At 35.4% G+C, this 15,704-nt stretch overlaps 1 protein-coding gene across 2 annotated transcripts; it reads left to right on the forward strand.

The window, feature by feature from the left end:
• The first annotated feature begins 4,155 nt into the window (after positions 1-4,155).
• LOC139974389 (fibrinogen-like protein A) lies at positions 4,156-11,075 on the forward strand. Of its 2 annotated transcripts, none has more exons than XM_071981509.1 (4): positions 4,156-4,331; positions 8,500-8,790; positions 9,566-9,833; positions 10,245-11,071. In XM_071981509.1, the coding sequence occupies exons 1-4, from the start codon at positions 4,299-4,301 to the stop codon at positions 10,493-10,495; spliced, it is 843 nt and encodes a 280-aa protein (XP_071837610.1). In that variant the 5' UTR covers positions 4,156-4,298; the 3' UTR covers positions 10,496-11,071. The 2 variants fall into 2 exon arrangements, with proteins under 2 accessions (XP_071837610.1, XP_071837609.1); XM_071981508.1 differs by lacking the exon at positions 4,156-4,331 and adding an exon at positions 4,435-5,029 and having other exon boundaries at positions 10,245-11,075.
• The last annotated feature ends 4,629 nt before the right edge of the window (positions 11,076-15,704 follow it).

Genomic DNA, 15,704 nt, shown 5'->3' on the forward strand with positions numbered 1-15,704 from the left:
GTTGTCATACCTAGGTCTTTCTGGATTAGGTCCTTCCATCTTGAAGGTGGTCGTCCTGGAGGTCTTGGCTTGCTGAAGTCATTCTTGAATGCTTGATATGGAAGCCGGTGCTCCGGCATCCTAAAGACATGGCCAGCCCATTTCAGGCGTCTCTTGCAGATTGCATCATTGATGGTAGTAGTTACATTCAGCCTTTGTCTGATGGTGTTGTTCCTCACTTTATCTAGGATGGAGACACCCAGTATTGCTCTGAGACATCTCATTTCAAACACATCAAGTCGATGACGATCTTTTTCACGGAGTGCCCAGGATTCAGAGCTGTAAGTTGCTATTGGCAGAATGAGGGCCTGGTAAATCCTTACTTTCAGGGATCTGGTGATGTCATGGTTTGACCAGATGGTATTTTTCAGTCTTCCAAAAGCCCAGGAAGCCAACCTTATGCGGCGTTTGACGTCTTCTTCCATTGAGGGGACATTGCTGCCCAGGAAGACAAAGTTGTCAACTTTCTGAACAGGTACTTGGTTAAGGAGAACATCTTTGGTATCTTCAGACATTATTTTACACTTTGTTGGGTTGATTTTCATTCCCCATCTTGTGCATGCTTCTTGAAGTTTGTTGGTGGCCTCCTGTAGGCTGTCAAAGGTCAGGTCAGAAGATCTCTCTTACTACCGGTTACCATGTAACCCGGTACCACCTGTCACATGGTCGAGCCCTCGGCGACTGTACTGAGGCCCCCCTCTGGAACACTAGTTCCAGAGTGTGGAGGAGGTGCTGGACCTCCTGTCAGAAGTAAGACCAAGATCTGACTAAGAGCTCCTTTAGATCGGACAGGAGTCCAAGGAGTTCATCCAGCCTCTACTAGGAAGTCAGTAGCCGCGTGCCCAGTTTTATTATTCTACCAGGCTATATACTCTGTTGAGTAAACCTAAACCTTCATATATATATATATATATATATATATATATATATATATATATATATATATATATATATATATATATATATATATATATATATATATATATATATATATATATATATATATATATATATATATATATATATATATATATATATATATGACTTACTGACTTAGGTGCGTAGGACGCTGTGTCCCTTTGCCCTCTGGCGAGTAATCCTCCTCCAATTTGGTCTATCTGCTGCGCAACTTTCAACAGCTTGGGTTGTCATACCTAGGTCTTTCTGGATTAGGTCCTTCCATCTTGAAGGTGGTCGTCCTGGAGGTCTTGGCTTGCTGAAGTCATTCTTGAATGCTTGATATGGAAGCCGGTGCTCCGGCATCCTAAAGACATGGCCAGCCCATTTCAGGCGTCTCTTGCAGATTGCATCATTGATGGTAGTAGTTACATTCAGCCTTTGTCTGATGGTGTTGTTCCTCACTTTATCTAGGATGGAGACACCCAGTATTGCTCTGAGACATCTCATTTCAAACACATCAAGTCGATGACGATCTTTTTCACGGAGTGCCCAGGATTCAGAGCTGTAAGTTGCTATTGGCAGAATGAGGGCCTGGTAAATCCTTACTTTCAGGGATCTGGTGATGTCATGGTTTGACCAGATGGTATTTTTCAGTCTTCCAAAAGCCCAGGAAGCCAACCTTATGCGGCGTTTGACGTCTTCTTCCATTGAGGGGACATTGCTGCCCAGGAAGACAAAGTTGTCAACTTTCTGAACAGGTACTTGGTTAAGGAGAACATCTTTGGTATCTTCAGACATTATTTTACACTTTGTTGGGTTGATTTTCATTCCCCATCTTGTGCATGCTTCTTGAAGTTTGTTGGTGGCCTCCTGTAGGCTGTCAAAGGTCAGGTCAGAAGATCTCTCTTACTACCGGTTACCATGTAACCCGGTACCACCTGTCACATGGTCGAGCCCTCGGCGACTGTACTGAGGCCCCCCTCTGGAACACTAGTTCCAGAGTGTGGAGGAGGTGCTGGACCTCCTGTCAGAAGTAAGACCAAGATCTGACTAAGAGCTCCTTTAGATCGGACAGGAGTCCAAGGAGTTCATCCAGCCTCTACTAGGAAGTCAGTAGCCGCGTGCCCAGTTTTATTATTCTACCAGGCTATATACTCTGTTGAGTAAACCTAAACCTTCATATATATATATATATATATATATATATATATATATATATATATATATATATATATATATATATATATATATATATATATATATATATATATATATATATATATATATATATATATATATATATATATATATATATATATATATATATATATATATATATAGATATAGATATATATATATATAAATAACACAGATTCAGGTGTTGAACTCCTGCTGCAAAGGTGCTCGATGTACAAGAACATAATAAAGTATACCTATACGGTAATTAAAAGCATGTTGTTACCCGAGTTTCACGCCTGTGCGGCGATCATCAGACAACTGGACGCAAACGGTCGTGTGAACCTATTTCCTTTTATATCACGGTTGGGAGACCTGCTACCAGGGCGACACTTTGAGATGAACTTTGCTTTTTTATTCTGTCCTTATAACGTACGATGATACCTCAATGAAAATATGATCAGAGTCATTATTGAGATGCGTACTGAGTTCATCCCTGTTTACAAAATTAATATTACTTTTAATGTAAATGACCACGCCCCTTTCCTTTCTATCAATCATAACGTTATGAACAAAGTTTTATCCATCAATAATATACAAGTCATACAATGTTGTGCTATTGATCAAAGTTTCTCATATTGCAAACAAATTAGGTGAACTCCCAAAGTGCTTGAGCATATTGTAAATTGAGTCAATTTTTGTTGTGAAGACTGCGTGAATTTATATGAAGAATAGAAGGCTCACAATTCTCATTTTCAGGAAAGACATTGATTGACAAATTCATTTTCAGTTAACTCATTACTAGTGTGGCGGGCGAGTCCATCAATATTACTTGTTACGTTCGTAAAACTGGTATAGACAAAATGATAAACAATTTGTTGCCAAAAGAATGTGTAGCTGATTGCATGAACTAACACAGCAATAAAGTAAGTACATTTTCCAATATAAAAAGAACGATTATAACAATTAAAAAAAAAATGGAATTTGATAATTCTGACTTAGTCATGGCGTTAAAAAGTATTAATAATAACACCTCACAGCTAAGTCACGAGTACCAGAAACAACCACTTTAGACTGGTGATCATCTGCAGACTTTTTCATGGCAATGATCCTGCCGACCCAAGGTCAACATCGATATACTTCCCGTAACTTTTGGGTTTTGTTCAGCATAGATTAGTTTTGCTGGGCCAGGTTTTCAGAAATTACAATCACGTAGACTTTAGCTTACGTCTGTCATTCATAATAAGGGCTGCTTTGGTATGCTATAAGTTTAACGAGAAGAGCCGATGAACGAGCAACCTTGTCGTGGGATTTTCCGACAGTAGCGGTCGATAGCTGAATCACTGAGAGGTACGCTCAGTTTTTCTTGGGCAATTATATTGATCAACTGCAACTCCAATGATATAAAGCAATTAATGCTGCCACGACATGCCCTGGATCTAATAATTATGTTCCCAATATTTTATTCACCGTTTTTTTTTTTTTTTGGGGGGGGGGGCTAGTGTGACGTCAATGGTCATGCACTATATGTGATATTTAACATTGAAAGAAATGTTTCTTGGGCAAAGTTTTTCATTAAAAAGCAATTTTCCCAACTTCATTGGAAGAAGATTTCAGAGGAAGCAGTAACATGTATATTTACTAGACATACTCAACAATTGTTCCAAATTATGAATCGTTAAAGCTTCAAATAACATTACCAAGTAATGTTACCTGTTAAATTCATATGCGCTTTGTATTTTCAAAAGTGTATCGAATTTCTTTAATGACATAAACTACCCTCTTTTCTTGAACAAAGATGTGAAATTTAACCTAAATGAATATTTATTCTCTACCTAATTGACAAATTTCCTGTGGCACAATTTTTTTTCTTACAATATAGTGTTTCTAACAAACCTGTTTGTGCTTAAAATGGCAAAACAGCAGGCTGTAATATCGAATACTTCCAACACAGAGTGAATTATTAAGTACAAACATGTACTCCACAGATGAAACAATGTTGCTTCAGTCAACCGATAAAATGACTACTATCGACAAAGAGGAATTTTCAACAACATCGATGTCCTCAACAGGTCACTTGCTACCTGAGAGAATTTCACATGAAACAACACGATCTATGAATAAAGAGCAATTATTCATGTCAACCGTTGACCCGTCATCGACCACAGCAACTACACGTAGAAATGAATTATCAACAACACGGACACCTACAGCAGGTAATCTAAAACTCTATGCCATTAAGCCTACATTTCTACAGTTCAAAATTGGAGACACAATTGTAAGAAATATTATGATATATTTAAATAGTATACTGCTCGGGTGTTTAACGTTTCTAACGTATCTCTATTACATGAAGTGTAATCGATAAGACGGTATTTACAATAACGTATCTAGATATTTGATAGCTTAGTTTCATATTTCAATCAGAATATTTCAAATAGCCACACCAATCAAACTACCGCTCACAATACGTACTCTACGCAATATGTTAGAGTACCTTTGGTTAGATTGAAAATACACTTGCTAGAAACACTCTGACAATACATAGTCAAGTGGTGAAACTATAGCATATAGAAACATCAACTAGGGATTTCTCACTTTTGTAAACCTTTGGCCAAATGAGTATTTGAAAGAACCGTCACGATGTTGTATTCATAGTTAAGAGCACTTGTTGCAATGGCCGAATTGAACATTTCATGATACTTCAGAATCCTGTCCTACCAACATGATATGGTTGAACTGTTCATGCCAAACTACGTGCGATGATCCCGAAGGACTCCATGGGTGTTTTAAGAGCTGTAATGATGAACCGGGTTATACGTGCGTATGTCCAGACGAATTCCAAATCAGAGATGGAGCATGCATACCGTTGGAAGAATGCGGGTGTTACCACTCGCCCACAGGAGTCATTTCGGTATTTTTCACACAACTCGACAGTTGTGATTTTTCCTGATATGTCAAGACTTCCTTAACTACGAAGATGTGTTTGAGAGCTTAAATATCATCACTACCAACAACTAAAATAACAAGCACATGTTTTGTTCATGTAGCTCTACAGATTGCATTGAAGAAGGTCCCTTTAACCTTTTGCTATATAGATATAAGAACAGGAGATTCATTTAAACGTAATTGGTGTAATTGGTTGATTTTATTCGCATTTGGAGTTCACTATCATGATAGCTTTAGGTGGGTCAGAAACATTACCTTATATAGACTCAAAAAAAATGAAGTGTTAAATTTGAATCGTAAAGTGTTGAATTTAACACCCCACCCTGTTTGGATTAGGGACAACACCCACCGGGTTAAATTAACACTTCAGAAGTGTAACATAATATAACACTTTGCGAGTGTTACCTTAACAACACCCATACAAGTGTCAAAATAACACTTCCTGGTGTTGAAGGTACACTACAGGGAGTAAAATTAACACAATAAAGTGTTCATTTGTTAAAACTTCTGGGTGTCAACATGACACTTCAGGAAGTAAAATTAACACCATAAAGTGTTCATTTGTTAGCACTTCTGGGTGTCAAAATTGCACTTCAGGGAGTATAATTAACACTCTAGTGCACATTTATTGGCCTTCTGGATGTCAAAGTTCTGCTTCAGTGAGTAGAATTACCACCATATAGTGTTCATTTGTCATCTGTGTCAAGATGATACTTAATGGACTCTCAACACACAATAGTGCTCTCTCGTTTATACTTCTGGATGTATATTTAACTGCTGGTTTGTAAAGTTTTACATGTTTATTATGTAACGCAAATACAATACTGTTATGTAAAATTTTGCCAGAAAAGTTTACATCGCATCCGTTTAGTAAATATTTTATACAGGTTTTAGGTTAATTATTACTTAGTAATTAGGTAAACAATATGGATGCATGTTGGAATCGCTCGCAGCAGAAAGTTACATTTAAGAGAGAGCAAAAAGCAATGACAACACAAACAATTCAGAATGTGGGATTTTCAGCAATTAGACACCCTACTACCTTCCTATTCCAGAGGTCCATTTATTATATCCCATTAAATGTAAAACGAACAATTTAGGCTATAAAAGTATTGTCTTGTGGAATTAAGTCAACTTAAAAGTGCCAACATTTTCAAATGCTACAGTGCAGTTACTTGGTCTTTATTTTTTTTGCACATGCCTTTTGGTTTCTAGATTAAACGCAAGAAACAACTCTTCCCAAAGTCAATTTCAAATAAGCAACAACTTTAGATATATGCTGATCCGTGGGATGAGAAAACGTGGAGTACTGTCTTTGATGACTGCTACACTGCAGTTACTTTGTCTTTGTTGTTGGCTCGTGCCTTTGGTATTCCAAATTAAACACAAAAAAAAACTCTTCCAAAAGACAATTCCAAATAAGCAACAACTTTACATACATTCTGATCCGTGAGATGAGGAAACATGGAGTTCTGTCTATGACAACTGCTAAACTGCAGTAACTTTGTCTTTTTTGTCGGCACGGTGAGCATAAAAATCTCGAATCTGGTTGCGTTTCACACCACCAGGCAACTTGTAGACAACTTTTTGGAAAAATTCCCAGGCACCGAGACTTGCAATTTGGTATAATTCAGATTTAACACGTAGAATAATTTGAAGCAAACATCAATGGCTTCATAAATGTCCTCTGGGGTAGGGCATGTCTCTGGATGATCACAAATGACTGCTTGGGGTGTATTTTGCTTCCTCCAAGAAGTAACACATATTGCTGAGGTCTTTCTGAAATCTTTTGCAAATAGAATTCCAAGTTGATGCTTCCTAAGTAACAACAAAGAAAAGAAAAGAAAATTCCCATCATAATGAAGTTGTATTAAAACCTTCTTGGAGCATAAGCAGTTTTTTACATGTACCCCTCAAAAAACATGAACATTCCTAAAGAAAATGCCCACAATTTAATCAGTTGTGATTCTAACTTCTTCAAGTACGTTTGAATCTAGAAAGCCAGATGGCCTTTAGTGATTACTTGTCAAAACAGGAACTTGCATTCAACTTTCATCAGACAAGGTAGGCAACTTTTATAACCAATGCATCATGTTAACAATGCTTAAAATAATGCTCACTCCCACTGTATGCAATTGTGTAGATTGCTATGAATTATAACAGCTAGATCACTTCCATAATATAGCTAAATTATAGTTGGGCCTAGGTCTAAAAGTGTCACTTGTCCACATCAGCTTCGGCCTACTTGCTACAACTTACAAGCTAAAATGGCAAATAGTGGTAATTATATATTGCATTACATGAATATATGTTTATCCCTTATTGAACATAGTACCAGCGTAACTATAGGCCCATGCCCGATGCTATTTAAAATGCATTGTCTTGAAATAGCCTAAGTATACCCTACTAGTACTAGGCCTAGCAGTAGGCCTAGTACTACTTAAAAAAGTGACTCGCAGGGTATACCAAGTTACGGTTAACGCACAAAAAGGAATAAAATGCACTAGATTACAATAAAGGCCTAGACCAAAGTCCTCCGTCCGTCCGAAGGCAATTCCGTTTAATGTTTACTTGTATGTAGGCTACACTGATTCGTTGACAATTATGAGTTGACTATGACAAACAGCAGCTAGCCTATTATATTAACTTATAGTATGACTTTAACGTTAGGTCTACGTAACGCAAGCGATTCAAATGCATTCGTCTACCCAGCTTAGTCGTGGGTCTCTAAGCATATCTCGTTCTTGTCATGTACACTTACATCATATCAAAACATACCTTCGAATTTTTCAATCAATTCTTCCAGGCCCCAGTCTCCTATAACGTCATTTTCATGCCATTGTAGCTCGTTATCGCACACTGAGTACGTAACGTTTTGTGGCTTGAACGTATATATGGCTGTGGTTACTATAGTACATTTAGTAACGATAAATGTCGACAAACTGGTACAAGTATTGCTAGGTACGGTAAATGGGTGTTCACGGTACGGTGGTATCGTTTAAACACTTAACTTACACTAAGAATCCAGCTGACGGGAGGTTTGACCAATCAGAATGCTCGAACTGAAAGTACACTTCTACAGGTGTTAAAAAATCCACGCTACATAAATTATGTAACCCTACTCAGGGTCAGAGTAACCCTTCAGGTGTAGGGTGAACGTTTACACCTGGAAAGTGTTAAAATTCAACACTCCATTTTTTTGCGTGTAGGACATGCAATTATATTACAATTCTGTTTTCTCATGGTTTTGTGTGACAGTCCCAACGTTTGGTAAACCAGACAAGATTTTTACAATTACATTTAGATTGAAAAAGACAATTAATATGAAATTACATTTTCCGCTGACGTATTATTCATTATCAGCCGTTGAATAAAATCTCGTTTTAGCACAGCTTTATCTTCCCATAACTTGTAATTATTAACATTTCTGCACAGAACGGATCATCGCATGTTAACGTAAACTGCACAAGACGTTGTACATGTGAAAATGATGTTCTCCACTGTGAAGAATACTCCTGCAGTCATAATGCAACATGCCAGAAACAAGGTCAAAGTTCATCTTGCGAGTGTAAAGAGGGCTACTGGGGAAATGGTACGACTTGTCAAGTAATCACAAACTGTCAGGATGTTTATAATGGTTTATCCACCGAAGAAGGCATTTATTTGATACATCCGCCAACTTGGGCACATGAACCTTTCCAAGTTTATTGCAAAGGTGGTTGGATGGTAAGTTTTCTTCACGAAACCAGGACACTTGTCATTTCACATTTCGCATAACTCGTAAATGTTCTTTTGCAGATGCTTAAAATGACAAATATCTAAATTTTCTTTTACATTATTAATATTATCCCATCCGTCAGGTGAAATAGAGGTTATTAATCTTAGAAAGTTCAATAATCTGTAACACTATTGCTGGAACACATTTTAAGTATACGTGGCTGCACGCTGTAATGTTCCTGTCCTTTTACTAATCAAACCGCGGAGTTGATATTACCCTGTGATCATGCAAACAAGACGTTGATGTTGATTATATTCCACTTAATCTAACATTCACTTATATTTCGATCTTTAACTACCATCCTAGATTGTTCCAAAAGCTACTACTAGCCGCTCATTTTACAAACAAAATTCTTGACCAAATGACAGCATAAGTCCCTTAATATTACGCTTTGGGTCAAATTTCGACCAGCGATACCAAACGTTCGTCACTTGAGTAACTTCTGCAAACCTTGTAGGTTACATGAGTTATGCCATGATATAGGTAACGTTCATTTAGGAAGCAGACAAGAAAGCACAGTTTATAGAAGTAACTTATTTCATAATAATAGCAACTTCAGTATTTTCTTAATTGTCATGAAGTCTTCCCAATTCTTTCGTCGTCCCATAAATTCATTTAAGCAATTATGAGATCTCTTCCAGAGGCATTTCTTGTCACCTTCAGTTAAACTGTACATATTCAACTTGTGTATCGTTCTAAAACAAGCGGTTATTTTTTATACAGCTGTTTCAGAGGCGAGTTGATGCTTCTGTGTCATTTTTCAATGATTGGATAACCTACAGAGATGGATTTGGCGATCTCAATTCTAGTTTCTGGCTTGGAAATGAGAAAATACATGTCATATCAGCTGAGAGAGATCATCAACTCAGAATTGAAATTTGGTTCAACACCACCAATGATGCCAGTGAATATCTTCATTACAATCTTTTTAGAATTAGCTCCGAGGCAACAAAATACGAGATAACGCTTGGAAGTTACACAGGGAGCTTTGGTACGTATTTTTTCGCGAATATCACCTGCCTCTGACAAATTCAATTTAGTCTGGTTTTGTTGACTGAATGTAAAATGTATAGTTGTTTGTTCTTAATGCCATAGCATATTTGTGAAGACCTCTTAAAACGCTTGAAGAGTGCGAAGGGGAATTACTAATATGCAAATGCTAACGAAGTTCTTGGGATACTTCAACTAAAATCGAAAGGTACACAATGCTAAATTGAGGTTTCATGCTTGTTTAGGCTACAGGAAGCCTTTAGACTGCATCCGAATAGTATATGACATATCTGTGTTTTTTTCAGTTAGCCTGTAACAATAACTGTAAAAAGAAATGGATAAGTTTGTAAAAAGTCTTCTCATGAATTTTTAAAGAAGCTTAGTATAAAAAATCTCTTTTTATATTAAACAGATTATGACTACATGGATTACCATCGAGATATGAAATTTACTACCTACGATCAGGACAATGACTTAGTTCTTCAAAATTGTGCTACTAGTGAATTCCATCCCGGCGGCTGGTGGTTCAATGGTTGTCATGCTATTATGTTGAATGGAATCTACGGTGGCCCTTGGGATACAGGAATATGTTTGTTTCAAAGAAATACTCACGATTACACCTGTTCTGTTGTAGCAGTGAATATGAAAATAAAGACCTTATGAGGCTGTACTTACAGAGGTTAACGACCATATCTGCCTTAAAGTCGTTACGCCATGGACCTTACAAATATTGCTCACTGTATGTCTAATAGTAATCGCTAGAAGCCAGAAAGAGGATTGGAGAGGATCGTGACGATTTTCCTTAAAGAACATGCATAATCAGGCTATATAATGAAAGCACTACAAGCTAAGCTTATAAAGAATTGTAAATAAAAGCTTATCACTCAAGGTTCGCTTATACAACACCTGATCGTGACAATGTGGGTTGCGTAATTAATTTTGCCAAACCAGCAGATTATAATTGTTCAAATTCAAAATTGTAGTTGACAAGGCTTCTACACCCTCCTATCACAAGATAAGGATAAAGAGAAGGTAAATATTGAATTTTAATTATCGATTGCGTTGCAAAAGACAAATTAAAGTGTCAGTGGTCAGATGTAAAAATTTATATTATATTTAGTTTATTTTGACTTCAACATCTACCATAGATACATGTTATATTTTTTGTTTTGTATACGTGTTTCATAATCATTAAGGAAATGAGCCAGCTCTAGAAAAGAAGGAAATGACAAGACATACTAATATACATATTTGAAGATTGGGGAGAAAAAAATCTATCTATACAAAATATATATATATAGATAGATAGATAGATAGATAGATAGATAGATAGATAGATAGATAGATAGATAGATAGATAGATAGATAGATAGATAGATAGATAGATAGATAGATAGATAGATAGATAGATAGATAGATAGATAGATAGATAGATAGATAGATAGATAGATAGATAGATAGATAGATAGATAGATAGATAGATAGATAGATAGATAGATAGATAGATAGATAGATAGATAGATAGATAGATAGATAGATAGATAGATAGATAGATAGATAGATAGATAGATAGATAGATAGATAGATAGATAGATAGATAGATAGATAGATAGATAGATAGATAGATAGATAGATAGATAGATAGATAGATAGATAGATAGATAGATAGATAGATAGATAGATAGATAGATAGATAGATAGATAGATAGATAGATAGATAGATAGATAGATAGATAGATAGATAGATAGATAGATAGATAGATAGATAGATAGATAGATAGATAGATAGATAGATAGATAGATAGATAGATAGATAGATAGATAGATAGATAGATAGATAGATAGATAGATAGATAGATAGATAGATAGATAGATAGATAGATAGATAGATAGATAGATAGATAGATAGATAGATAGATAGATAGATAGATAGATAGATAGATAGATAGATAGATAGATAGATAGATAGATAGATAGATAGATAGATAGATAGATAGATAGATAGATAGATAGATAGATAGATAGATAGATAGATAGATAGATAGATAGATAGATAGATAGATAGATAGATAGATAGATAGATAGATAGATAGATAGATAGATAGATAGATAGATAGATAGATAGATAGATAGATAGATAGATAGATAGATATTATATATTATTATAATATATTATATATATATAAATATATATATATATGTATTTGTGTGTGTATTATGCTTGGTAAAATTGGATATGCCAATAATATATATTGTTTACCATTTACTACGTTAGCCATGAACTTTGTAATGTGTTTGTCATAGCTTATTTCATCATCAATGCACACTAACATAAAGATAGATTTTATGGGAGATACTCTCAAGCAATCCGCCATAAATACATTAGAAGAGACTCATATGACTAGGAAGGCTGTCAGCCGTCTTGATTTTCCAAGCTTATAGAACAATATGCTTTATCGATTGTTCTTTTCTAGCTCTAGGAAAAAAACATGAATGTGCTCTCATTTATATTGATCTTTTTTGCATACATTCATTGTCATTCAACATCAAGACGATCTCGTGACAGTTATTTGATATATACCCGCAGGCAACAGTATAATCGATCGCGAAAAGTGTCCTGTGTGATAATAAAGACTTTACTATTACTTGTTATCATTTCCTATCATATGAGACCCCATTTCATAATGCTAATTAGAATGAGTTAATATCTGAGGCACCTTTCATAACATGTTTTTATTGACAAAACAACTATTCGCATGAACTTGCAAATAAAAGGCATTGATTTAACAACAGTCGCTACAGTACTGCAAATGTAAGCATGATGTTGATAAATAATGAAACTGCGGTGTATATGTATCTCGGTACCTAAAATAGCTGACGGCATCGAGCTGCGACCCACAACTTACATGTGAGGTACAAATGAATCAAGAAAATTATGTGGTTTAATTATAATTTGCATATAATATCATTGAGAGAACATAGCATCCCATCCACCGTTACATACCCTTCTTCTTCAAACCATCCCATGAGAAGAGAAAGCTATTGATCTACTCCGAAGTGCTGAAGTTTCTCCAAAAAGAAAGGGATAATGAAATGTCCGATAACATAGTAGCAGGTGAAACCTTGCATATAGTAGGTTTCTCATGTTTCCTCCAGTGTATGCAGTGTTCCTATAAAAGGCGTGTGGAACAAATGAAATACTTTGGTCAGAAAGGTGGCTAAAGGACTATGATGCAGGTCGCTGGTTTCTAACTGAGACATTTCAGGATTGTCGACCCCATTTATTCATAAAGAAGGTATGATTTGGCAGGAAGAAGGAACTTATTAAAACATTTTCTTTCTATGAAGACGATCAAATTCGGTATAAAAGTTAAATTTTAGGAATTGTATCTAATTTCGGACAATAGTATTAAGAGTATTTGGTTAAAGTTGAAACCAAGAATAATGTACCTTTAACTCTTTTCTATGCCACGATTTGAAAGAGTTTTCAACAGTTAACAGCAAGTTTCACCAGCACATTTACAACTGTGTTAGTTTTTGGCCACCTACACTTAAAGTCCGATTATGCGTTTGGATACACAAAAAGTAATGGCTCGAAACAGCCGAATCATATTTTTCAGTGGTGATAGATTGACTAGTCTTTCTAATTCTTTCCCGATTTTTTGGCTATTTCACAATGCATGAGCAAAATTTAATTCAGAAATTACATCAAAACAATGTGAACCGTTGCCCCTGTTTACAAACACAGACCAGAGGAGAGTGTGGCCTTCAGCGCATGCCCACAGGGAATGCTTTTTGAAAATTTCAGCTCGAATCTGCATGTAAACAGAGAGACAGGCGGTGTTTGATTTGATCGTATTATTTCACTAGTTGAAACTGTGCGAGACAGCCAAAATTTGGAAAAAAAGTACATGAATGTAAAGGTGTGATTGTAGGCTACATTTCAGCAATAAAAACAATATTTCGATCAAACGCTTCATCGTCCTCTATTAAAAAAAAAATGTTTTTATCATTTCTGTCAGATAGGATCTAAGCAAATGCCATTTATCCCAAAAGAGACACATCTTACTTAACATCTTTTTGGAACTTGCCTGTTAGAATTGCTGTAAATGACAAATTGTTTAAAGTGAATAAAATCTTATAGCTATTCCAATCCAAGTCGAATTTCATCAATAACGTCTTCAAATGTTAGCATTCTTAAAGTAGTGTTCCTGTTTGTAACTCTAGCCAATCTCTATAAAGAGTTCCCATGTATTGAGGAGGGTTAACTCTGGACAAAAATGTCTTTATGAGCCTGTGTCTATCATTGGACGTTTTGTCATTTTGTCATTGGTGATCATCAGTCTTACTGCTTTTTCTGCTAGTGCATATGACTAGTATTCTGAGTTTCATACCATTTATGTTAATAGCTTCTAGTTTCACTGTTTCAGTTCCAGTCCAATTTTATTTGTTGTCCTAGTCTTTCAGTATTTCATATAGTGGTCTCTGTAGCGATTGTTTTATCATTCCATATTTAATAAGATTTTGCATATTACAACAGTCACCTGTGTCATTGGCAGGTATATAAAGACAATTGTATATATGCCATCAGTACTGACTAAATACAACGTGAATCTTGTCGATTTGACTGAAACGTATTTTATCTTTGGAAAACAGATTTCATCAGGAAATTTGCGGTTAAGTTTCCATGAAGTTGCAAAACTTGTTTTTTAAACTCTACATGTAAGTGATATATTTTGTTAAATTTGTTGTTCGAAGTGCTGATTGTTCACTTCTATCTTTAGACACCGGTAATGATTTCACCTTGCTGAAATAAAATTAAGTGTTCCAGTAATAGTTTGACCGCTTTTGTAATATAAACATTTTGACAATGTTTCACACAGGTAGTTGCTTAGCCGAAAGACTTTAAGTGACCAAATTGTACAAAAAGAATATCCAAACAATAGGGAAAGTTTGCAAGAGTCTTCAATATATTTATTCTATCGCACAGACGCATCAATTCGAGAGTCAATATTCATTTTCGCAGTTACATTTTACGTGAAACAGTTTTGTAAATATTCAATACCAAGGAACCACAACACCACGGAATGGTTACGATCGTTACAAATATGAGAAAAGAGGTTAATATTTACAAGATCAAAATCATCTCAAATGTTCAATTTAAATCTGTAATCGTAGTGTTCATACATTCAGAGAATAAAGTTCTTTTAGAAATTCCAATAACATATTATTATATGTGTTTTATTTGATTAACGTATAAACTACTTCACTCTTAACGTACCTTCAACTTACCGTGGAGAAGTGAAGCCAAAGTTGTTCCAAAACAAGTTTCTCTCTCACACTCTCGATAAATACACAATGTAGGCTTAACCGATGTCTTTAATTTTCTTTGAAATAAGTGAATATGTAAAACTGGCATATTCAACATAGTCCTATTGTGTTTGATTTTTTGTTTTATTCCGAAGGCTACATTATTACTAGGCTACAATTACAAAACACAAGATAGCGGTACCATCGTATGAAAACCGTCACTAATAATTATACCATACCTTGACCAGTTTTATTTAATCTAGATAAATCTTTGAAACATGTGGAAGTTCCAGCACTCTCTAATTACAGATATTCACCATGTTTTCGCCAATTACATTTAACCAATAAAACAATTGAAGACCAAAACGTTGTCTTAAGTAATAATATACATGATATCAAATGCTATGCAATAAATGTCTATATATCAAGAGGAAATTCAAAGATAATATAAAAAAATGCGTATTGCGCGCTATAAGGTCGTTCAAGCCGACTCCCGTGTAGGGCGTCAGGGAACTTCGTCAAAAGAAATGTTTAGAAGTTTTCAGAAGAAAGTTAGACACAT

Source organism: Apostichopus japonicus, chromosome 9 (genome assembly GCF_037975245.1).
Source record: "Apostichopus japonicus isolate 1M-3 chromosome 9, ASM3797524v1, whole genome shotgun sequence".
NCBI lineage: Eukaryota > Metazoa > Echinodermata > Holothuroidea > Aspidochirotida > Stichopodidae > Apostichopus > Apostichopus japonicus.

Coding starts and splice junctions, on each gene's coding strand:
- LOC139974389 (XM_071981508.1), top strand. CDS start 4,841: ATGATATGGTTGAACTGTTCATGCCAAACTACGTGCGATGATCCCGAA. Junction 5,030..8,499: donor CGCCCACAGGAGTCATTTCG/GTATTTTTCACA, acceptor ATTTCTGCACAG/AACGGATCATCGCATGTTAA. Junction 9,834..10,244: donor AAGTTACACAGGGAGCTTTG/GTACGTATTTTT, acceptor TATATTAAACAG/ATTATGACTACATGGATTAC.